A 23992-nucleotide genomic window follows, 5' to 3' on the forward strand; every position below is an offset into this window, starting at 1 on the left:
CAATCCAGCAAAAGTCAGTCAAGCCTCAGTCCTTAAGAGGAGAGCTGGTCTTGTGGCAGCAAGCATGACTTGTCCCCTTAGCTAAGCAGGGTCTGCCCTGGTTATACATGAATGGGAGACTAGAAGTGTGAGCACTGTAAGATGTTCCCCTCAGGGGATGGAGCCACTTTGGGAAGAGCATCAAGGTTCCAGGTTCCCTCCCTGGCAGCATCTCCAAGATAGGGCTGAGAGAGATTCCTGCCTGCAACCTTGGAGAAGCTGCTGCCAGTCTGTGTAGACAAGACAGAGCTAGATGGACCTAGGGTCTGACTCAGTACAGTCGTCCCTCGACTTACGAAGTTAATCCATTCCGAATGCACGTTCGTAGGTCAAAAATTTCGTAAGTCGAAAAGCTCACCCACGGAGGTCTGGAAAAATTCGTAAGTCGAGGAAACCGCATCTAAAAATTCGTAAGTCGAGGAAACCGCATCTAAACCGCCAATGGTTTCTGTTCGGATGTCGAAAAATTCGTAAGCGTATGACCATTTTTGTCGTTCGTAAGTCGAAAACTTCAGATGTCGAGTAGTTTGTAAGTCGAGGGACCACTGTATATGGCAGCTCCCTATGTCCCATTGAATTCAATGGAAATGCAACATGGTGAAATGACTGGCAGCTCAACCCTATACATGTTTACTCAGAAATAAGTCCTACAAGTATGGACCTACAACAAAATGTTGCAGTATGTTCCTGGTCAGTGTTCCCTAAGGCATGTGCATGCGCTTACAAGTTTTTGGATGTTTGCGCAGTTAATTTTAGATCCCACTCAGGTTGAATCAGGAAGGCCCCGTTCTGAATGCACATGCACACACACTGCCTTGATAGTGCCACTCAGAACAAAACTCATTCCGCACACAGATGAAAAAAATGAGAGAGAACACTGTTCCTGGTGTGCCTGTGCGTGAGCACGGTGAAAAATTTCAGCACCTTTCCCCCTCAGGTGCAGAAAGAGTTGTGACTATCTTGAGGGAGCTGAGAGATTTCCCAGTCTTTTAATTCAAGCCCACCTTTTCCACCCCGCCACCTCTACTGAGTTCCATAGCTCTGCCTCTCTAGTTGTCTGTTAACTGCCTTCTGAATCAGCTAACATTCTTCTCCACTGAAATACACTGGGGCAGCTGGATGGGTTTGGCCCCCTTAAGGTTTTTGCCCTTCAGACCTTTTGTGAAAGCAACGTTACCCTGAATCTCCTGGTACCCCCCTCTCACTTGCAGGTGCTCTGGTTACACAGCCATAAGGATCATAACATGCAGCTCTTTCAGAAATTGGCTGACATGAGGGAAATTGCTCAGTGCCGTCCCTCTGAAATTAAGAACATAAGAACAGCCCTGCTGGATAAGGCCAAAAGCATTGCATGACTTGTCCTTTTAATTTCAATGGGACTACTTTGAGTAATTTCTTCATCACATCAGCCAGTGTTTATTGGGGCTTAACTGCCTATAACATGTGCACAGGACTGCACACTAAATCTCACTGATCTCAATAAGATCATCCAAAAAGGTAAAATTGCACTGGATTAACCCATAGCTTGGTATGCCTGTGTCTTCTTAGTGAAATCTGAGGTGTTCCGTGTTATCCTAAGTGTGTTTACTTGCATGCAATTCATACTGAGTCCCATGAGACTTACTTCCTAATAAGTGTGCTTCGAATTTGACCTTGCACACTTAACCATCCATGCTATGAAGCTTCACCGAGTTCAGCAGGTCTCAAAGTCAACTGGCACTTTGTGCAGTTGTACATTGATATTTGCAGCACTTTCGCTCCTAAAGAACAAAGCGGAGATGTGAAGTGCCAAAGAGCTGGAGAGGAACATGTATGTTCTTGAGAGCTGCAGGTGGCTTGTGGCTCCTAGGAGTGTGTGCAGACAAATGGTGTGCCGGATTCGCTGGCACGCTGGACCTGCTCTCACTGGAGCACCAGACCCGGTCCAGAGGAGCTGCGCCACCACCTCCAACAGGGGCGTAGCAAGGTTGGAGTGGGCCCAGAGACAAGATTTTAAAATGAGCCCCTCGCTGATATACACACACAAACACACTTCACAGTATATCGTGCACTCACACTCACATCCCCATTATGAATACAGTGAATAACTAGTTCACATTGAATCTAGGTTTTTTTTACTCTGCTTCTGCCAATCTCCAAGAGATTCAACATAATTCATAGGGGGTGCAACACGGGTGGGCGGGGAGTCATGTGATGTGCCTCTGGGGGGCCCTCGAGGCAGTGGGGCCCCAAGATGACGGTCTCCCCCTAATGGTAGTTATGCCCCTGACCTCCAATGATGAGGTGCCCTCTTGCTGCCCCCATTAGGAGATTTTTAAAGACAGGCAGGTTTCCACTCTTTGCTTGCAAAGGGGAATCCTCACCAGATTCTTCTTTACAAGCATGCACCCTCAAATCAGTTCCATTAGAACTGGGTCCGGTTCAGCTTGAACTTAGACCAGCACCCTTCCTTTGGGTTCCGCTCTGCTTCGAGTCCGAACCAGTAACACACACCGGTTCTATTAGAAATGAATAGAACCAGTTCTGCACACCCCTAGTAGCTCCTTGGTTTCCCTAACGCTTTAGAGATTCATGGCTCCCTGTCAGTGTTCCCTGTAACAGGGATTCCCAGATGTTGACTGCAGCTCTCATCATCCCCAGCCAAAGGCCATTGCAGCTAGGGAAGATGGGAGTTGTAGTCAACAACATCTGGGAATCCCTGTTACAGGGAACACTGCTCCCTATCATACCTGATGGCGCTCAGCACCGCAAATAGCAAGGATCATGCAGCATGCCCACTAATAGTGTGAACTGGCCTTCAGGTACATATAACTTGGTCACATGGTGAGGGATGTAAGGGCAGACAAGTGATAGTTCCCTATCACTGAAGAGAAGTAAGGGCAGACAAGAGTAACAGAACATGAAGATGAATCAGCCAACATGTTCATGGATGCATTTTTAAAATTCTGTTTGAAATACCTTTTAAAATTTAATTATTAAAAAACTCAACCCTCTAGTTTATCCCCCCCATTAATTACTACTTGTATGTCCACAGGCAGGAATGTTTGGGTAAAATGACTTTTTCCGAAAGCAGCAACACACTCTCTTATGCAAAGGAACATGAAATCTGCAACACAATGGAACACAGAATAGTAATTGCTTTTCATCCCTGAGGTGCACCTAGGTAATGTTGGAGCTTGGACCTAAAGGCCTTTGGAAACCGCCACCCCCCCCCCGCCATTAAGCATAATTTTTTAACCTGTAGGTTCTTTAGGGCACAAACCACACCATCCAGGACAGACTAAAGAGGATTTGGGCCCCCCCGGACTTTGGCCCTGAAGTCCAGGGGTAAGAGCGCCTCTGCATCCCTGTCTAAGACCAGAGAGCAGAGAAGAATAGCCATAGTTGATGAAGTAGAAGTGCAAACCATACGGGGACCATTTTGAAATTTCAGATGTAAACCTCAAATCTTGATTTGCACCGGCAAAATGCTTTTATTTGTTCTGCAGAATCACAGACACCAAGCAGAACAAGTCTTGCAAGAATACAGCAACACTGTACAAGTTACGTTCGGTTTGTCCACATACCACTGCAGAAAGAGCACAAGTTTTTCAAAAACAGTCTGCTTTACGACCCCTTTCAAAAGCGTGGAGGTTTGCCAGTTGCCTTTTTAAAGCCACTCTGGCTTGGGGGCTGCAAACTCTTCTTATCAGTTTTAAACTCTTCTTATCAGTTGCAGGAACTCTGGGGGATAGCAAGGATGAACAAAGATCAGATAAGCACTACCAAACTGCTGTGCCAATTCAAACACGGTGGAAGGAATATGTCTTGGCTTCCACTGGTGAGAGCAGAGAACTGCCAGATTAGAGGAGTGTGTGAGCCAAAAGCTCTAATAGTAGAAGAGTCCCGTAAATTGTGGATGCTGCAGAAAAAGCTGCTGCCTCTCCTTAACAGATTAATAAATACAGAACCCTTCCTTTACAAATTTCTATATTTCAAGCATCAGCTTAATATGAAATTGCTCCTTGGCTCTACTCATTTTCCAAGTAGGCCATCCAGCCTGGTTTCTCACACTCAGATTTTCTAGCAAAAGTGGTGGTTTTCTAGGGATTAATAAACACCAAGAGGTTTCCAAATCAAAGTACAATCCATTTATCTCTGCCACACAGCTACAGGGCCGAACTACACACGACAGCAGATCCACGATCAGGTCCCTCATTGTGTAACTTGCGTGACATGAAGCAGAGAAAGATGTGTTTCCTGTATGTAATTATATGGAAAGAACAATTTTCAACACATTATGTTCAACACTAGTACAATAACTGCAAAGAGGTGGAAGTCTGTACATAGGTAGTTATTCACATGTGACGTTGAACACAGGCACAGCAGTACCATTATCTGCACCATGCAGTTGAGGGTCCTGTGCCCAGGTGCACTTTTATAAGGAACGCAGGTGCAGTCATTTCATAGTCACCTTAAGTTGCACAGCGGGGAAATGCTGGACTAACAAGCAGAAGCCTGCCAGTTTGAATCCCCACTGGTATATTTCCCAGACTATGGGAAACACCTATATGGGCAGCAGCGATATAGGAAGATGCTGAAAGTCATCATCTCATACGGTGCAGGAGGTGGCAGTGGTCAACCCCTCCTGTATTCTGCCAAAGAAAACCACAGGGCTCTGTGGGCACCTGGAGTCAGCATCAACTTGATGGCACACTTTACCTTACAGACATTTCACAAACATATGTATAAGCATTGTTCACTCATACAACTTAGCATCTGAATAGGGCTTCTATTTTCTTCATAACAAAGATACTGGAACTAGGGATGAGAAGATTTCCCCAATTCTCTGTTATTTTATTGTTTCTCTGGTTCACTCTGCCCTGAGTTCCTTTCCTGCTGAGGAAAAGTAGGAGAAATTCTCCTATTTAAAATAGGAGAAATTCTCCTATTTAAAATAGGAGAAATTCTAAAATTAATTCCAAAAAGGGATTGAGTGTAGTTTGCCCTGGCTTTCACTTCCTTCCATTCATTTGCATCTCCCCTCCCCCCCCCGATACACACTACTGATAGGCTATGTACGCACTGATAAAACACTGCTAAGAAAATCCCAATCTGGATGTGACCACATGTATGACTGTATCAAGATTCCTTTCATGATATGTTTTCCTGATGCACACATACACTCTTGCACATTGGTAAAACACTGCACCAAAAAGATCTTGACACAATAGTGTGTACAATCAGTAGCAGTGGCTTAGCAATGTACAAAAGTGCATGCACACAGATTGGGGAAATCCTGTAGAAAAAGTACTTTGTTGCCCTCATACATACAATGTCTAATCTTCTAACAGTTGTCACGCCCTCGATCTCGGACAGCAAGGAGGAAAGGGAAGCTGTCAACTTTCCAGGCGATGCAGGAGTGTCTGAGGGGTGGAGCCCAGCTGTCAGTGTTCATGAAACAGCTGTGGTTAATGATTCAGAACAGGCACAACAACCTGAGGCAGCAGAAATTGTGAAAGACCAATCTGAAGAAGAGCTATACAACCAGCCCCCGCTGACTCTGCAACAGCGGCTCAATTGGAGACTATTAGGAGAAGCAAACGCCTATTGCAGAGGGCTGATAAGCCTTGAATGCCTGCCAGCTGGGAGCTCTCGGCTTGCACTATAAATCACGTCACCAGTCTTCTACTCACTGCTGAAAAACAACATTCGTCAACCCTTGTGCCGACAGCGTGCAGCCAAGTCCGGTCAAGACGAACTTCCTGAGCCGTATCCAGTTTCAGCAGCTTCGCTTTGTCTCGTGATCTTCCCTGGCAGTCGGCCAGACCTTGACAACAGTGCACTTTCACAATGAACAGAGTTGCACTTGCACAAGAAGGCTGCAGAGGTTCAGGATATTGCACAACCGCTAGTGGAGGGAACGGTCTCCAAAGTATACAAATACCAAGTTGCACTACAAGGTTGTGCTAAGCGTTGTGCAATGATGGAACAGTCTTCAGCAATTATGTGCAACTTGTGAACATCTGCTAGCACAAAGATTAGGCTCAGACACTTCTTTCTTTGCATGATATCCTTGCATTAAGTCCTTAAGCCAGCACAACAACCTAACTCTAGTCTGAAACGTAAGCTCCCAACACCCAGCTCTAGCGTGAGGGCACACTGTTTCAGTTTGTGCTGGGGCAGTTGCAGAAATGGAACACTAGTGGAACCGGCTTGTGCCAACATGTTGCACAAGCACAACATCCGCTCGCACTTTGTTGATCAGGAAGTTAGCCAATGACACCAAGATTGCCTTTGCTTTGTTTTGCAGGGTTTTAGCAGTCCATAAGGGCAATATATAAGGGTGAGGAAAGGCATGAATTTACTAAAGGAACTGAGATCTGCACCAAGCTGGGCACACAAAACTGAAAAACAAGAACAATTGAGAATTCCAAATGCATCCGTTCCAGTTTAGAAACAAGACTAGTTAATTCAGAACTCTGAATATCCAGGGAGAAAATCTAAAGAGAAGTTCAGAAACATCTCCACTGGAGTGCTGCCCTCCTTTGCATCTGTGGGCACCCTAAGCTCACAGGCCAGATGTTAAACATTTAACGTGTCCTGTTTCTAGAAAAGTTACCAAGAATGTGTTGTTTTATGCCTGTCCATCACTGTGATAGGCTACACTACAGTTCTTCCAACCAAGCATTCCTTTTAGATTATTTCCCAGCCCCTTGTGCATGGACCCCCACAGCAACCCTGAATGCCATATATTAGTGAAGAAAAAGGAGGAACATTGACAAGTGTTTTTTTTAAAAAGGCTTTCAAACAGTCACCACACTGAAGGCAAGAAATGCCTCGTTGAACCCAGTCCAGGCCCAATTTGTGAGAACAATTCAAAGGGGGGGGGGGAAATCTCTGGCAGCTGTACATGATTTGATAGAATTTCCTTTGTGCCAGGAAAATGTTTTCCTTTATTGAGGTTTACCCTAGAAAACACCAGGAGGTGCAAAAAATGGAGATCATTCCCATCTGATGCAACAGAGCTTCATACATCTGCAAAACCCCTTCATTTCAGGGTATTAAATGCGGCTGCCTTGCTGAAGCAGAACAGGTCTCGGCCTGAACAATACCAGAAAGTGAGACTTCCTGAGAACTTACATCACCACAAGTCCTGTGACTGAAGAAAAGTAGGGCAGAAATGTCATAAGCAATTATTGTGGAATATTATAGCACAATTAGCAATCACAACTCATAATACCAGCATCAAGCACTCCGGTGACTCCTAACTACTTTGTGATGACTAATCAAAGTTTATCAAGGCGAAAGCATCAGCTACTCTTTTCTGTGCACTTGAGCAGATGTTATGTTAGGCTGAATAATACATTTTTCACATCTGCTGTGTGCAAATGTGGATGTGTCTAACCCTAAAGCAGTGGTTTCAAACATCCTAGCCACTCATTTGCTCAGGGTCCCTGTATGTGAATTTATATACTGCCTAGTACAGGCTTCCTCAAACTGCGGCCCTCCAGATGTTGCTGAACTACAACTCCCAGCATACCGAACCACATAAAACTGTATCTAGGGATGCTGGGAGTTGTAGTTCAGCAACATCTGGAGGGCCTCAGTTTGGGGAAGCCTGGCCTAGTATAACAATCTCTGGGCAGTGTACAGAATTAAAACATAAAATATAACACATTTAACCTTCATAAAAAGATAAAAGTCATAATAGATAAAAACAAACATTAAAATTTAAAACTGAGTCTCAATTGAAGGCCTGGGAAAACAGGTACATCTTCAGGGTCCTCCTAAAATCAAACAGAGAAGGAGATGCACTTATTTCAGCAGGGAGCGCATTCCAAAGCCCTGGGGTAGCCACAGAAAAGGCCCGAGCTCGAGACACCACCAAACGAGTTTGCAGCAACTGTAACTGGACCTCTCCAGATGATCTTAATAGACTACAGGGTTCAAAACAGAGAAGGAACTCTCTCAAGTATCCTGGACCTAAGCCACTAAGGGCTTTGTAGGTGATAACTAGCACTTTGTATTTCATTTGGAAACATATCGGCAGCCAGTGCAGTTCTTTTAGAATTGGTGTTATATGGTTGGTCCCTTCGGGTAGATCCAGAGACCAATCTGGCTGACGCATTCTGTACCAATTGTAGTTTCTGAACTACGTACAAAGGCAGCCCCACGTAGAGTGCATTACAGTAGTCAAGCCTAGAGGTTACCAGCATATGCACCACAATTTTAAGGTCACTAGTCTCCAAGAACTGACATATCAGGGAAGAGGGAACATCTTGGGCAAGGCAGTGACTGTGTTTGGGCTTCTGCCCCACCTTTTCTCCAGGTGTGTGCCATCTACCCTCAGCCTCTGCTGCTTTAAAGCTGGGGCTGGGCCAGGGACTGAGGAAGGGAAGAGGGAACATCTTGGGCAAGGCAGTGACTGTGTTTGGGCTTCTGCCCCACCTTTTCTCCAGGTGTGTGCCATCTACCCTCAGCCTCTGCTGCTTTAAAGCTGGGGCTGGCCCAAGGGCTCTCGTCCTTGTGGCTCTCAGCCGTGGGGCGAGCGGCCTGGGGCCCTGAAGACCTTTTCCTCTTGCCTTGAAGATCCGTCTTCCTCCAAGCAAGAAGTCAGCAGAGACTGTATAAGTCTGGTCTTGGTTTTAAATTAAGCCAAGAAGCTGTGGTGGGTTAGTCTGGGGGGATGTGTCTGGGAGAGCGAAAAAGTGGGTCTGGAGTGGGGGCAGCAATATCATGGGTAACGGGCAGAGGGAGATATGGCGGTGGGAGTTGGGCAGGCCGTTACAGGGGAAAACGGTCCAGGCAATTGAGGCCTGTTCCTTTTTCCGGCCCTTCTCCCAACCCTCTGACCCTAGGGAGCTCTGTGAACACTCCTTCGAGGATTAGGGTGCTGCTGCTGAATGCCAGGTCAGTTAACGCAAAAACATCTCTCATCCATGATTTGATTGTGGATGAGCGTGCTGACCTGGTATGCGTGATGGAGACCTGCTTGGATGCGCTGGGCGGGGTTGGTCTCTCTCAGCTATGTCCTCCAGGTTTCCAGATCGTGCAGCAGCCCCGCCTCGAGGGTCGGGGAGGAGGCGTTGCGGTCATCTTTCGAGAGACCCTCCCCGTTTCCAGGTGCCCGGTCAGGCAATCTCAGAATTTTGAGTGTTTGTCCTTGAGGGTGGGCCTCCGAGATAGGCTGGGGATTCTGCTGGTGTACCGACCACCCCGCTGCACTTCAGTCTCCCTACCTGAGCTGGCAGGGGTGGTCTTGGAGGTGGCCTTGGGTTCCCCCAGGCTTATTGTCTTGGGGGATTTCAATGTCCACGCTGAGGCCCCCCTAGTGGGTGCGGCTCAGGATTTCATGGCCTCCATGGCAACCATGGGCCTGTCTCAATTGGTATCGGGCCCTACCCACGTGGCGGGACACACTCTGGATCTGGTTTTTGCTGACCGGGAAATAAATGATCTGGAGGTGGGGGAATTTGAGACCACTCCCTTGTCATGGACAGATCATCACCTGGTGGGGTTTAGTTTGACTGCTCCGTCTACCCTCTGCAGGGGTGGTGGGCCGATTAAGATGGTCCGCCCCCGGAGGCTTATGGATCCGCTTGGATTTCAGACAGCCCTCGGGGAGTTTCCAGTGTCCAGAGCTGGTGACCCTGTCGAGGCCTTGGTTGATCTCTGGAATGGAGAGATGGCCCGGGCTGTTGACATGGTTGCCCCCAAGAGCCCTCTCCGGCTTGGTGGAGCCCGTTCTGCTCCTTGGTTTTCCTCGGAGCTTAGGGCGATGAAGCAACTCGGACGGCTAGAACGACGCTGGAGGAAGAGTCGTCACGAATCTGACCGAACACGGGCTAGAACCCATTTTAGGGACTATGCCGTGGTGGGGGGGGCAGCGAAGAAATGCTTTTTCTCCGCCTCCATTGCGTCTGCTCAGTGCAGACAAACAGAGCTGTTTCATGTGGTGAAAACCTTGCTCCACACATCCCCCCAGACAATGGGGGAGGAGCCATCTACAGTTCTTTGTGATCGGTTTGCCTGTCGCTTTGCAGATAAAGTCGCTTGCATCCGTGCTGACCTGGACTCCAGAGTTTTGGCAGTTCCGGCAGACGTGCCTTTGGTACCATCTGGTCCCGTTGTGTTGGATTCTTTTCGGTTGGTGCGGCCTGAGGATGTGGACAAGATCCTGGGCAGTGTGCGGGCGACTTCGTGCACTCTTGACCTTTGCCCTTCATGGCTAATAAAAGCTGCCAGGGAGGGGACAGGTAGATGGTTGGAGGTGATCGTTAATGCTTCATTAAGGGAGGGCAGGATGCCATCGTGCCTTAAGGAAGCGGTGGTAAGACCTCTATTAAAAAAGCCCTCCCTTGATCCCTCCAACCTGGACAACTATAGACCTGTGTCTAACCTTCGCTTTTTGGGCAAGGTGATAGAGCGTGTGGTGGCGTCCCAGCTGCAGAGGGTCTTGGATGATACGGATTATCTGGACCCTTTTCAATCTGGCTTCCACCCCGGATATGGGACTGAGACTGCCTTGGTCGCTCTAGTGGATGACCTACGCCGGGAACTAGACAGGGGGAGTGCGTCCCTGCTGGTTCTGCTGGACCTCTCGGCGGCGAGTGTGGGAATCGGAGGCACTGTGTTGCAGTGGTTTCGGTCCTTTCTTGAGGGGAGGGTTCAGAAGGTGGTGCTGGGGGACTACTGCTCGGCCCCGTGGCCGTTGGCCTGTGGGGTCCCACAGGGATCGGTCTTGTCCCCCATGCTGTTTAACATATACATGAAGCCGCTGGGAGAGGTCATCCGGAAATTTGGACTGAGTTGTCAGCAATATGCGGATGACACTCAGCTCTATCTTTCCTTGTCATCTGATCCTAGGGAGGCGGTGGATGTCCTGAATCGGGGGCTGGAGGCCGTGATGGGTTGGATGTGGGCTAACAAACTGAAATTGAATCCGGATAAGACGGAGGTACTGTTGGTCAGTAGGAGAGCCAATTGGGATGAGGAGATTCTACCAGTTCTGGATGGGGTTGCACTCCCCTTGAAGGAGCAAGTACGCAGCTTGGGGGTACTACTGGACCCGGCTCTGCTTTTGGAAGCTCAGGTGGAGGCGGTGGCCAGGGGTGCCTTTGCACGGCTTCGGCTGGTGCGCCAGCTGCGTCCCTTTCTTGAGAAGGCAGATCTGGCCACGGTTACCCATGCCTTAGTCACGTCGCGGCTGGATTACTGTAACGCGCTCTACGTGGGGCTGCCCTTGAAGAATATCCGGAAACTGCAGCTAGTGCAAAACGCGGCAGCGAGGGTTTTATCCGGAGTTGCCCGTTGGGAACATATCACCCCCATTTTGAAAGAGCTGCACTGGCTGCCGGTTCGTTTCCGGGTCCAATTCAAGGTGCTGGTTTTGACCTTTAAAGCCCTAAACGGTTTGGGCCCGGGGTATTTGAGGGACCGCCTGCTCCCAAGGGTTGCTGCCCGCTTGACAAGGATATCTGAGGGGACCCTGCTCCGGGTGCCAACAATGAGGGAGGCCCGGCTGTCATGCACTCGGGACAGGGCCTTCGCTGTTGCTGCCCCCAGACTCTGGAATGCTCTCCCAGTGGCCATTCGTTTCTCGGACTCCATCAGGGCTTTTAGAAAGCTTTTAAAGACTTGGCTTTTTACCCAGGCTTTTACATGATCGTTTTCTACTGTGGCTTCTCTGTGTTTTTATGCCTGCTTTTATGTTTTTATACTTTTAACATGATGTTTTTATTGTCTTTTTATTGTATGTTTTTAACTTTTGTAAACCGCCTTGGGGTTATCTTTTTAACGAAAGGTGGTATATAAATGCAAAAATAAAATAAATAAATAAATAAATATCTGGCATATCAGCCAAAGCTGATAAAAAGCACTCCTGGCCACAGCCTCAACCTGAGAAACAGGGATTGCATTCTAGAGTTTGGGGGCAACAACTGAGAAGGCCCTGTCCCATGTGCACGACAGCCAAGCTTCCCTCATTGTCAGCACACAGAGCAGAGCCCCCCCCCCCCCCCGCCGCTGCCAGACAACCTCATCAAGCGGACAGCAACCCTTGAGAGCAGGCGGTCCCTCAGGTATCCAGGGCCCAAACGGTTAAGGGCTTTATAGGTCAGAACCAGCACCTTGAATTGGACCTGGAAACAAATTGGCAGCCAATACAGCTCTTTCAAAATGGGTGTGATGTGATCCCAGCAGGCAGCTCCAGATAAAATCCTAGCTGCCGCATTTTGCACTAGCTGCAGTTCCCAAATATTCATCAGGGGCAGCCCCACGTAGAGTGCATTACAGTAATTCAACTGTGACGTGACTAAGGTGTGGGCAATTGTGGCCAGATCTGCCTTCTTGAGAAAGGGATGCAGCTGGCACACTAGCCGAAGACTTGCAAAGGCACCCCTGGCCACCGCCTCCACCTGAGCTCCCAAAAGCCGAGCCGGGTCCAGCAATACCTCCAAGCAGTGTACTTGCGCTTTCAAGGGGAGTGCAACTCCATCCAGAACTAGCAGTATCTCCTCAACCCGATTGGCTCTCCTGCTGACCAACATTACTTCCGTCTTGTCTGGAGAGAGAGAGCTGAGTGTCATCTGCATATTGCTTACTACTCAGTCCAAATCCCCGGATGACCTCTCCCAGCGGTTTCAGGTAGATGTTAAACAGCATGAGGGGCAAAACTGAACCCTGTGGGGCCCCACAGGTTAATGGCCACGGAGTTGAGCAGTAGTCCCCCAGCACCACCTTCTGAACCATTTCTCCAAGAAAGGACCAAAGCCACTCCAAAACAGCACCTCCAATTCCTATATTTGAGCAGCGGTCCAGAAGGAAACCATGGCTGATGATATTGAATGCCACTGAGAGGTCCAGCAGAACCAACAGGGACACACTCCCCCTGTCAAGCTCCTGGCATAGGTCACCCACTAGAGCAACCAAGGCAGTTTCAGTCCCATATCCAGGGCAGAAGCCAGATTGAAAAGGGTCTAGATAATCTGTATCATCCAAGACCCAGCTGGGATGCCCCCCCACACACTATCACCTTGCCGAAAAAGGGAAGGTGCTCTGTGTGAATAGGGTGCACCTAGAACACACTTCCCTTCCCAATGGAGGCAAGTAAAAAGTGGGGTCCTCCAAGGATCTGTACTGGGACCAGTGCTCTTTAACTTGTTCATAAATGATCTAGAAGTTGGGGTAAGCAGTGAAGTGGCCATATTTGCAGATGACACTAAACTATTTAGGGTGATGAAATCCAAAACAGATTATGAGTAGCTCCAAAAGAGGGAGTGGGAGACAAAATGGAAAATGCAGCTCAATGTAAGCAAATGTAAAGTGATGCATATTGATCCAAAAAAACCCATCTTCACATATACACTGACAGGGTCTGAGCTGTCAGTGACTGACCAGAAGAGAGATCTTGGGGTTGTGGTGGACAGCTCACTGAAAGTGTCATAGGAACATAGGAAGCTGCCATATACTGAGTCAGACCATTGGTCCATCTTGCTCAGTATTGTCTACACAGACTGGCAGCGGCTTCTCCAAGGTTGCAGGCAGGAATCTCTCTCAGACCTATCTTGGAGATGATGCCAAGGAGGGAACTTGGAGCCTAGATGCTCTTCCCAGAGCAGCTCCATCCCCTGAGGGGAATATCTTACAGTGCTCACATGTAAAGTCTCTCTTTCATATGCAACCAGGGTGGACCCTGCTTAGCTTAAGGGGACAAGTCATGCTTGCTACCACAAGACTAGCTCTCTTCCCTGTCACAGCATGGCAGCTGTGAAAAAGGCAAATTCCATGCTCAGCATCACTAGGAAGGGGATTGAAAATAAAACTAATAATATTACGATGCCCTTAATCAAATCTATGGTGCAGCCACATTTGGAGTACCGGAGTACTGTTTTGGTCACTGTATCTCAAAAAGGAGATTTTAGAACTGGAAAAGGTGCCGAAGAGCCCAACCAAGATGATAATGGGCCTGGAGCACCTTCCTTGTGAGGCAAGGCTACAGCATCTGGGGCTTTTTAGTTTGGAAAAGAGGCCACAATGTGGTGACATGATACAGATTTATAAAGTTATGTATGGAGTAGAGAGAGTGGAGAGAAGAAAAATTTTCTCCCTCGTGCAAACCACTAGAATAAGCGGTCATCAATTGAAACTGAAGGCTGTGAAATTTAGGACCAACGAAAGTAAGTACTTTTTCACAAAGCACATAATTAATCTATGTAATTCTCTGCCATGTATGTGCTGATGGCCACTAGCTTGGTTGGCTAGTGACAACAAAGGGACAATTTCATGGAGGACAAGTCTATCAACAGTAACTAGTCTGGTGGCTATAGGCCACCTCCAGCCTCAGAGGGAAGATGGCTCTAAATACCAGTTGCAGGGGAACAGCAGCATGAGAAAGGGCATGCCCTCGCTGTTTGCTGTGGGCTTCACAGAGGCATCTGGTGGGCTACTGTGTGAAACAGGATGCTGGACTAGATGGGCCTTGGGCTTGATCCAGCAGAGCTGTTCTTATGTCCACCCAACTTTGCCCTGTGGCTTTACATTTTAGGGGATGATGGGTAGCCATGCATAAAGCGTCTTTTTGGAAAAGGTGGGCACCATCTACTCTCTGAGGAGCTCCTGATAAGCTTCCTAAGAACCTCTGGGTATCCAGAAACATAGGCTGGAAACCACTGCCTTATGCAGCACAAGGACCAGATCCGGGGATCATGGTAGAGATGCAGTACATAGGAACCTGTGTTATACTGAGTGAAAGAACTGATCAATTTAAGTCAGTACTGACTGGCAGCAGCTTTCCATGTATTCACAGAGGGGCTTTTCCCAGTCCTACTTGGAAATGTCAGGTATTGAACTTGGGGTGTTCTGCATGTAAAGCAGGTGCTTACCACTGAGTTATACCCCCCATCCCACACAATCTTTGCAGAAGTATTAGTTCTAACAGGGATTCCCAAATGTTGTTGACTAAAACTCCCACAATCCCCAAGCAAAGGCTATTGCAGCTGGAGATGCTGGGAGTTGTAGTCATCAACATCTGGGAATTCCTGTTAGAGGGAGCACTGATTAGTTCCTTGTTCTTCCCATTGGCTACTTTTGTTGTGTCCCCATTTACTGTTCTCCAGGATTCATACTGAGTCCTCCTTCCATTATTTCCCCTTCATGCCATTCCAGACCACCCTACATCCAATTCTCAAAAACATAAAACCATTATAATCTTGGGAACCACTGCTTGGTCACATTGGTGATAGTTTACTTCACAAATTATTCCGTTCGTCCAATAAAGCACATGCTTCAAGAAGCTTAGGATTGTGTAGGGTGGAAAACCATGAATCAGCCACGAATCTGGTCGGGGTGGGTGGGTGGGGAGTTCAATACAGATTAGAACTGCTTATTCTTATTTGGGGTAAATGAAGAAGAATCTGCACAGGGAACTGATCTATTATTGCACAGAGACCTGTTCCACTTGAAGAGCAGAGTACTTGGCAGCTTGGTTAAGAGCAAGATTTCAAATGACAGGCACTATATAGTCTGGAGTTTTAATGACTACAAACCAGACTCAGCTATTGGAGATTTTGTGCCAAGGCATATGTATTTAATGTTCTCTTTTGCGCTCTCATTTCAGAACTTCGTTCATATTAAAATAAATTTTAAAAACCCTTGGCGGCTAATGAAGCACAGATGGCTGTCACCTGTAGAAGGCATCCTTAAGGGATGTGGAGCTGTTGAGAGGTGCTGTAATGATGGGAACTGCTGTCATGCAGGGCTGTTTGGAGGTCAGCTTCAGAAAGATGACTCTCTCCCACACTGTCAACCATCTTCTGTCAGCTATCAAAGTAAAACTGAACGTTCCCTATGTGCCTTTGACCTTGCTGTGTATTGTCCTTGAGTATCTGGTCCTTCTTCCCCCCAAAAGAAGGGTGTGTTCACAGGCTAACTCATTAACAGGTAGAATGTTTATGCAAATTCCATATCACAACAGCACAGACAAATGGCTGGGGGTGGGTGAGGCTGTAATTTCAATAAAATGAATGATCCAGCAGCCAGCCTTCTGTAACATCATGGAAATACAGCCAATAACTAGTCCAGGGGTGTAACTATAATAGGGCAAGGGGAGACAGTTGTCTGGGGGCTCACTGCCGGGGGGGGGGCCCAGAGGCAAGTCACATGATTGACTCTCCCAGCCACGCACCCGCCCGGGCTTCCTTCAGTTGTATTCATCCTCCGAAATTGATGTGAGTGTTAAGACCTGGAGCTACCAGAACAGCATGTCTTTCTTAGTACCATTAAATGACTTGCATCGTCCACAATTTACAAAACCTTTTACAAAATAATTTAGGATGATATTCTATTTTCACTATTCAGCCTCATTTAAGATTTCTTTACTTCATGAGCTGAGCTTCAGTGAGGGGGGGCATTTTAAAATCTTGTCTCTGGGCCCACTCCAACCTTGCTACGCCCTGGCCTGAACTAGTCTCAAAATTATTATTTAAAATATTTATACCTTGCTCAGGGCAGCTTACAATATTAATAAAATTAGATTGGGCTAAAACCACAATTAGCCTAAAATTAGGCTAAAACTAGAATTAAAAGAATAACAAATTTTGAAAATGAAATTAAGGAAAAAGCTGAACCCTAAAAAACCTACCAGATTACAAAGCCACTCTAAGAAGATGTCTTCAGTTGTTCCTTAAAAACACTAAGGGAGGGAACATGGCAAAGCTCTTCTAGGAGAATGTTCCAAAACTGAGGGGCCACAACCGAAAAGGCCCTGTCTCTAAACCATGCCAACTAGATCTCTGTTAGTGGTGGGACCATGAGCAGGGCTTGAGATGTTGAGTGGAGGGCTTTGGCAAGTTCATAAAAGCGCATCCAGTCTGACAGGTACCCTGGTCCCAAGCCATGTAGGGCTTTAAAGGTTAAGACCAGCACCTTGAATCTAGCCCAGAAGTGGACTCATAACCAGTGAAGCTGCCACAGGATGGGTCTAACACTCATGAAGTGACTTGCACCCATGAGCATCCTAGCAATATCATTCTGGACCAGCTGAAGCTTCCGAACCATCTTCAAAGGCAGCCCTACATAGAGCGCGTTGTAGTAGTCCAATCTGGATGTCACCAAAGCGTGCACGACTGAGGTCAGGTCCAACTTCTCAAGCTGCTGGCATACCAGTTGTAGCTGGTAAAAAGCACTTCTGCACACCGCTGCCACCTGTGCCTCCAAGGACAGCGTCAAGTCCAGAAGTACCCCCAAGCTGTGGGCTTTGTATTGCAGGGGGAGTGTGACTGGATCCAAGACCAGATTTGCCTCACTACTCGGATTTACTCAAAAGTTCCTGTCATGGACCTCTAAAGCTCCTTAAAAAGGCAGAGCAGGCTTCAGGCAGTTTAGAGCAGTTGGCAGGTCTCACCAATCAGCCAGACATATTGTACTGCGGCCCTACCCCCATTTTTTAAACCAAGCAAGGCTTAGGGCACCATGTTTCTCACTCCCAAGCTAGGCCTGCACTGGCTGTGCCACTCTCAGCTTTGTATTCAGCCTGTAGGATCTTGTGTTCTACCTGATCACTGGTGTTGCAGATCTAGGAAACTTGTAATTTACCACATGAAGCAATTTATAGTGGCCTCCACATGGCCACTTGTTTGTGCCCATCAGCCCAAAATATATAGAACTAGCTGATCTGGCGCAGAGCATCTGCCCCCCTAGTTCTCCGTCTCTCCTCCCCATCTTCATTCCTCCCCCTTCCTCTCCCTCCTTTCCTCTCCTTCAGCCGGCCTGGTGGCGCTTTCCTTTCCCTCCCTGCCCACCAGCGGCAGTTTCCCTCGCCAGCTTTCCTTGCTCACCTGCCGGCTGGCTGCACCACAGCCACGCTGCTTCTCCTCCGCAGCCGCCTGGCGGTCGCTGCTTCTGCACCACGGCCACCTGGCGGTGGCTGCTTCTACACTGAACCCAGCCAGCCTGGCAGCTGCTTCCCCTTCACAGGCGGCCACCGCTTCTCCTCTGTAGCCTGCAGTCCTAATGGTGTCCCCTTCTCTCCTGCAGCTGGCTATCACTTATTCTCCACAGCCGGCAGCTGCTTCTCCTTGGCAGCTGGCCGGGCCACCCGTCCCCGTCGCTAATTGGCAGCTCACTTACGAACTCTCACGAGAGCTGCCACACATGGGATTAGTGACAGGCACGTTTAGGAGAATTGTATATATAGACAGACTAGCTGGGCTGGGCGCAGAGCACTTGCGCCTCTGGTTCGCTGCCGCTGCTGTTTTCTCCTTCCACTCCCTACCACTGCTTTTTTGCCTGCCCCACTCGCTACCTTCTTCACAGCCTGCTGTCACCTTTGGCTGGCCAGCTGCTGGCCACCGCACCGCCGCCTCCCCCTGTCGCCCTGCTGCCGGCCACCATCGCCATTTTCTCCCCCTGCCCTGTTCCTGTTGCTATCTGGGCAGCTGCTGGCAAACTCTCGCGAGAGCTGCCATGCACGGGATTAGTGACAGGTATGCCATATATATATATCTATCTATATCTATATCTATATCTATATATCTATATCTATCTATCTATATATATATATATCTAAGTGGGTTTCATCCCACTGATTGTTTGGAAATTCATGGTCTTACTATAGCTCCTGTGGCAAAAATAACTAGGCACATAGAGACCACAGACTATGTTTTTCACCCCAAGCCAATAAGAAGCACATTTTTTTTTTAAAAAAAAGGCAACTTCCAGATCAGCAGCTTCCAACAATCGAGGAGATGTGACTAGTCCAACAAATCTGGGGTGACAAAAAATTTGAATAAGAAGTGAATAAGGGGGTGCTAAACTCTTATGCCATTTTGCCCAACTCTTGAAAGTGGCACTCACAAAAGGGTTATCTGGTGCTTTAAACTTGGTAATCCAATCTGGTGTTAGAAGCAAACTTTTAACTATATAGATCAGCAACTTCCATCTTAACCCAAGAATTAATTTGGACCTTGGTCAGCATTTGTAAGATGTTTCAGAGGTGAAAAGTCTCATAATAGGCAGGTAGGTATGGCATTCCTATTTTTGTTTTTGTATAAAGAATGCTATATCTAAGTCGCAGTTTTTTGTTAGCATGAATAAAAGAGATAAAAATTATTTGCCATCTCTGCAGAGTGTTAGCAGATAAAGTAATTGGTAAGACTTGAAGCAGAAACAATAACTCGGGCAGTAAATACATTTTAAATGCTGTTACTTGCCCCAGCCAGGAGAGATTAATCCCTTTCCACTTCCAAATCTTACTTTTGATATATTTTAATACTGGAATGAAAATCAAATGTTTAAGATTTGTGAGTTTCCTGGAAATGTGCACTACCAGATATCGAATCTTTGTAGAGACTTTGATGATGTCCAAGCATTTAATTATGCCCTTTTGAGACTTGGTGCTGATCCCAGGTCACAAGATTTCTGATTTAGAAAGATTTATTTTTAAACCCACTACTTTTTCAAAATTTAACAATACATCCTGTATAGATGAAATAGCCTGTAAGGGATCTGCTAATATTAAGACAATGCATATTAACTGATCTTATGTTCAGTACTATTAATGGTCAGTCCTTTAATCCGCTGGTTACCTCTAAAGGCCTGAGCTAATGCTTCTATGGCGTGTACAAATAGTAGAGAAGAAAGTGGACATCCCTGTTTTGTGCCCCTTTTGATACTGAATGTTTCCAAATCCAAGGAATTTATTCAAACAGTGGCATAAGATTCACTATATAGTTGTTTGACAATATCAGTGAATCCTGTTCCTATTTTAAGATGATCTATTATCTTGATCAGATAAGACTATGACAGCACGTTTTGATTATAAAATGCTAAAGGGACGTAGCAAAACTAGGCTCCATATAGTTTCAAGTTTAAAGTGTGAATATCAGCTATATTGTGCTACCACCATGCCTTTAGCTATACTTGCTAAATTATGCCTTAGTGTTCTCAAGAGGAAAAACAATGCTAATTTGCTCCAATAAGCACAACCAAAAGATGAGGAAATTGACAACACTGAACTGCAGTTATTTAGAAGATGGCAGTTATTTGGTTTTGGAAGCCACACAAATAAGGAATAAGCAGCCCTTAGGCAGAAACATAAAACCCCAAAGAAAAATATTAATTTATGATCAGTCTGTATAATAAAAGCATACCAGTGAGACTTGTTAAGGAAATCCTAATCGAAACCGAGTGAATGATGCATAAGTGCAGCAAAAGGAATTCTGACCTGTGCACTGAGTGTCTGCTTTTGTTTTATTTACCATAACTTTCCAATTACAACACGCTTCCCCCTACTTTACAAGAGCTTCACCCCATTATGCATATAATATGTGGATATACACATTTTAGGAAAGGGTGTGTGTGGCATTTTAACAGAGCTTCACAGAGCTGCTGCTTTCTGCAAACCCCAGGTGGAAGGGCACATCCAATGTCTTGCTTCTCACTGGATCACCCCTCATTCCTTCCTATTGGGCAATGGCATCTTCTTTGACTCTGGCTCCCATCCTCTCCATCGTCCCAAACCAATGGGCTCAAATCAGGCTCTGAATGACTGTCCAGTCATCCCATTCAGTGATTTGCCTGCCTCCCCATCTATGACTACAAATATTTATATACTGCTTTTCGACAAACGTTCTCAAAACGGTTTACATAGAAATAATCAACAAGGTGGTTCAACTTCTTTGTCTCTTTACTGTGTCTGCAGTAACTGTAGAAAGTACCATGTATTATATAATATAAGAGCAAACAGGTCAAACAGGTCAGCCTGGTAGAAAGGGGCAAGAGGGGTTCCAACAAGAACCAAGATAGCACGCACACCCCTCCACCCGGCGTGAATAGCTGAGGGGCAAAGAAAGGGGGAAGAGAATAAAGTCCAAGTTTGGTGGTGCATATAACAGATTGAATCAAACAATTTCCCTCCATTTTCTTTTAAAAGTTAGCATTGTGTACAATATATGGGGGAGGGGGCGTATTATAATTGGAGATTATGGTTTAAAAGGTCAGCACACTCGTCCAAGAGTCCACTTGAGATAAATGGACATTGTTCATATTATTATGTATCCTGTTTAGAGAAAAATATAATTATCATATATTTTGTAGGTTCTAACACTGTGACACACATGCTGCGTACTTGATGAGGATCATGCTCTTCCTAATTAGGAAATAAGAATTTTGCTACAACCATAGAGGAAGTTAGGTTTGAAAGGCATCTGAAAAATTAATATGCCAGCCAAATAACCTAACATAAGCTCTTTAAAAACCCAGAACTTTTGATATAACTCTACGGTAGAGTCTCTAATTTCTGTGCAACACGTCAACAAGTTAATAAAATAATGTTGTTTTTCCTTCTCTCAGCACAGGAATAGTTTATCGCAGACCAATTCACAAGGGGCAATTCATGTTGAAAATGCATATCTTTTAAAAAAAGGAAATAGGAACTTGTTTTAAATATTCAAATATGCTGAAACACTAGCACATTTCTTAATGAGTTAAATGAAGGAAGCTTTTGCTGAAGGGATAAACTACATCTCTGCACAGAAACCATGTCTTCAGATTCAATGCATTTGAGAATAGGTTTTTAGGGGACATGAGGAAAGTAAAGCAAAAGTTCACCATTTATGATAGTTCTGCCATTTATGATTAAACCCTGCTAACTTGGCAAAGAGGCACCTTTTAACGTGGTGATTCTCTTTGTTTGGCAGGGGGAGAGTAACTGGCCCTATCCCCCTTCCCCAGCACAGTACCTCCAGTGACTGTTGCTGGTGTCTATCTTGTTTCTTTTAGATTGTGAGCCCTTTGGGGACAGGGATCCATCTTATTCATTTACTGTTTCTCAGTGTAAACCGCCCTGAGCCATTTTTGGAAGGGCGGTATAGAAATCGAATTATTATTATTTCTTGTTTACACAGTCAGACAGGTGTTATTGACTGATTTGTTTTATCCAGACATCGAGTCCTTCCCAAGGACCTGGGATGGCTGAATTTTATTGTCAGTTGTTATAGGTATCATCGCAGAATATAGGCTGTTCCCAGTAAAGCTGCTTTTTGTAATTGGCTGTTGGTGATTTCTGTGGCCCCTATGGTGTTGAGGTGCTCTTCAAGGTCTTTTGGAACTGCACCCAGGGCGCCAATTACCACTGGGATTATTTTGGTCTTCTTCTGCCACAGCCTTTCAATTTCAATTTGTAGATCTTTGTATTTGGTGATTTTTTCTATTTCTTTTTCTTCTATTCTGCTATCCCCTGGTATTGCTATGTCAATTATTTTGACTTGTTTTTCTTTCTTCTCGGCTACAGTTATATCTGGTGTATTGTGTGGCAGATGTTTGTCTGTTTGTAGTCGGTTTGTAGTGTTGTTGTTGTTATTGTTATTATTAACAACAACAACAACAAAACCACACCAAATAAGAGTTAGGTACCCACTTTACAACACACCTGAATATATATGCCAAAAGGCCAGAAGCGAAACACAAGCCTTCTCGAAATAAACCTTTAGTAGCAAACTGACAAACTATGAAACTAAAAATATGCCGCATACTCTAGTGCACTGCTATGGTCAAAGTGCTTATGTTTACATTAATGCATATGAAGACCTAGGACAAGTTAATTGCCTTCAGCTGTCTGCAAAATGAGAATACAGAAGCATGAGATAACGTCAGTATGGTTGGCAGGATAAGGAGGATATTGGGGGATGGCGGGAGGGGAAGGCCATCCAAGATCACTGCAACCCTCCCATGTTTTAACATCAACCTCAGTCCAGCCCTAGCCCTCCCTGTCTTCTCAGCCCCCTCCCCGCCTTGCCCATCCCTCACAATCATTCTTACCCCAGCTTTGGAATATTTTCTGCATGGGATGCAGAGGGTACCGGGCAGGCCACAAGGCTATGGTATATTTTATATTGGTTTTATTCTAACCTGCTCTGAGACCTTTAGGTATAGAGCTGGCTAGAAATGTACATACATACATGTGTAGACTGTAAAGAGTCACCTTCAATGGGCTCCAAGTCTGGTGTGTGCATGCTTCCTCCTCCATTTCCAGCAGCATGGCAGAAGTGGAGTATGGGCTCTCACATAATGTGCTACTTTAGCACAACTAAATAAAGACAGTAAAGCTTTCTATACAGTAAAAGTATAGCAAGCTGCAGTGTAAAATTCTTCCTAGCATTTTACTATGCTCACAATCAGTCCCTTTGATCTAGCCCATTTCTAGACACTGAAATGAGTGTCAGATTGCGTGAGGTAGGTATCTAGATACTTTTTAAAAAGATATTTAATGAAAGCTAGATGATGTAGGGCATAGTAATTACCTGAGTCCTCATAGGTTGAATCTCCTTTCCCAAAACCAACTGTTCCAAATATATGCCAGATTAAATATAACCATCATATTTCACAACACACAAAAATATCCAACTGATGCACTATCAAAAAGGAAATGTCCAAATTGCTCAGAAAAGGAATAAAATATTTATTTTATTAGACTAATATTTTACTGATTATGTGCATTATCAACAGACAGAATTATCTAGTCCAGAATCATAATTCACATAACACCGAAATTCATTGGCTAAATTTCGAGTATGTTTTGGAATAAACTTGCACATCTTCACATCAAGATACCTTGTGGCATGTTCCTCCATGATTGCACCTGAAGCAGAAACAAAAAAACAGAACAGATCATGGCTTCATGAGAATAAATAAAGTAATAAAGGATCTGCTGGATCAAACCAAGGGTCATCTAGTCTAGCTTCCTGTTAGCGGTCAGCTGGATGTTTCGGGAAAGCCCACAGCCTTCTCTCATTGTGTGCCCCCAACCACCAATATCCAGAAGTTCACTGACTCTGAACATGAAGGTTCTATTTAACTGTCATAGCAAGTCTAGTGTGGTGCAGTGGTTAGCGTGCTGGACAAGGACCGGGAAGACCTGAAACTAACTGGGTGACTCTGGGCCAGTAGCAGCTCTCTCAGCCTAAACTACCTCACA

General features: G+C 45.9%; 1 protein-coding gene across 6 annotated transcripts in view; it reads right to left on the reverse strand.

Annotated features, from left to right (window-relative positions):
- Positions 1 to 3483: 3483 nt before the first annotated feature.
- The window catches only part of EEF1AKMT1 (EEF1A lysine methyltransferase 1), a 35087-nt gene continuing 14578 nt past the window's right edge, over positions 3484 to 23992 (reverse strand). Inside the window, exons 5-6 of one of the 6 annotated variants that reach the window (XM_053310190.1) lie at positions 23629 to 23656; positions 3484 to 3762 (exon numbers count right to left, since the gene is read on the reverse strand). In XM_053310190.1, the coding sequence (XP_053166165.1) occupies positions 3630 to 3762; positions 23629 to 23656 (161 nt within the window). In that variant the 3' untranslated portion in view covers positions 3484 to 3629. Of the gene's footprint in view, positions 3763 to 3785; positions 4279 to 23456; positions 23657 to 23992 lie in introns of those variants that run through there. The other 5 variants (XM_053310192.1, XM_053310193.1, XM_053310189.1 and 2 more) reach the window with 5 other exon arrangements.

This window comes from Hemicordylus capensis, chromosome 3 (assembly GCF_027244095.1).
Source record: "Hemicordylus capensis ecotype Gifberg chromosome 3, rHemCap1.1.pri, whole genome shotgun sequence".
NCBI classification, from domain to species: Eukaryota; Metazoa; Chordata; class Lepidosauria; order Squamata; family Cordylidae; genus Hemicordylus; species Hemicordylus capensis.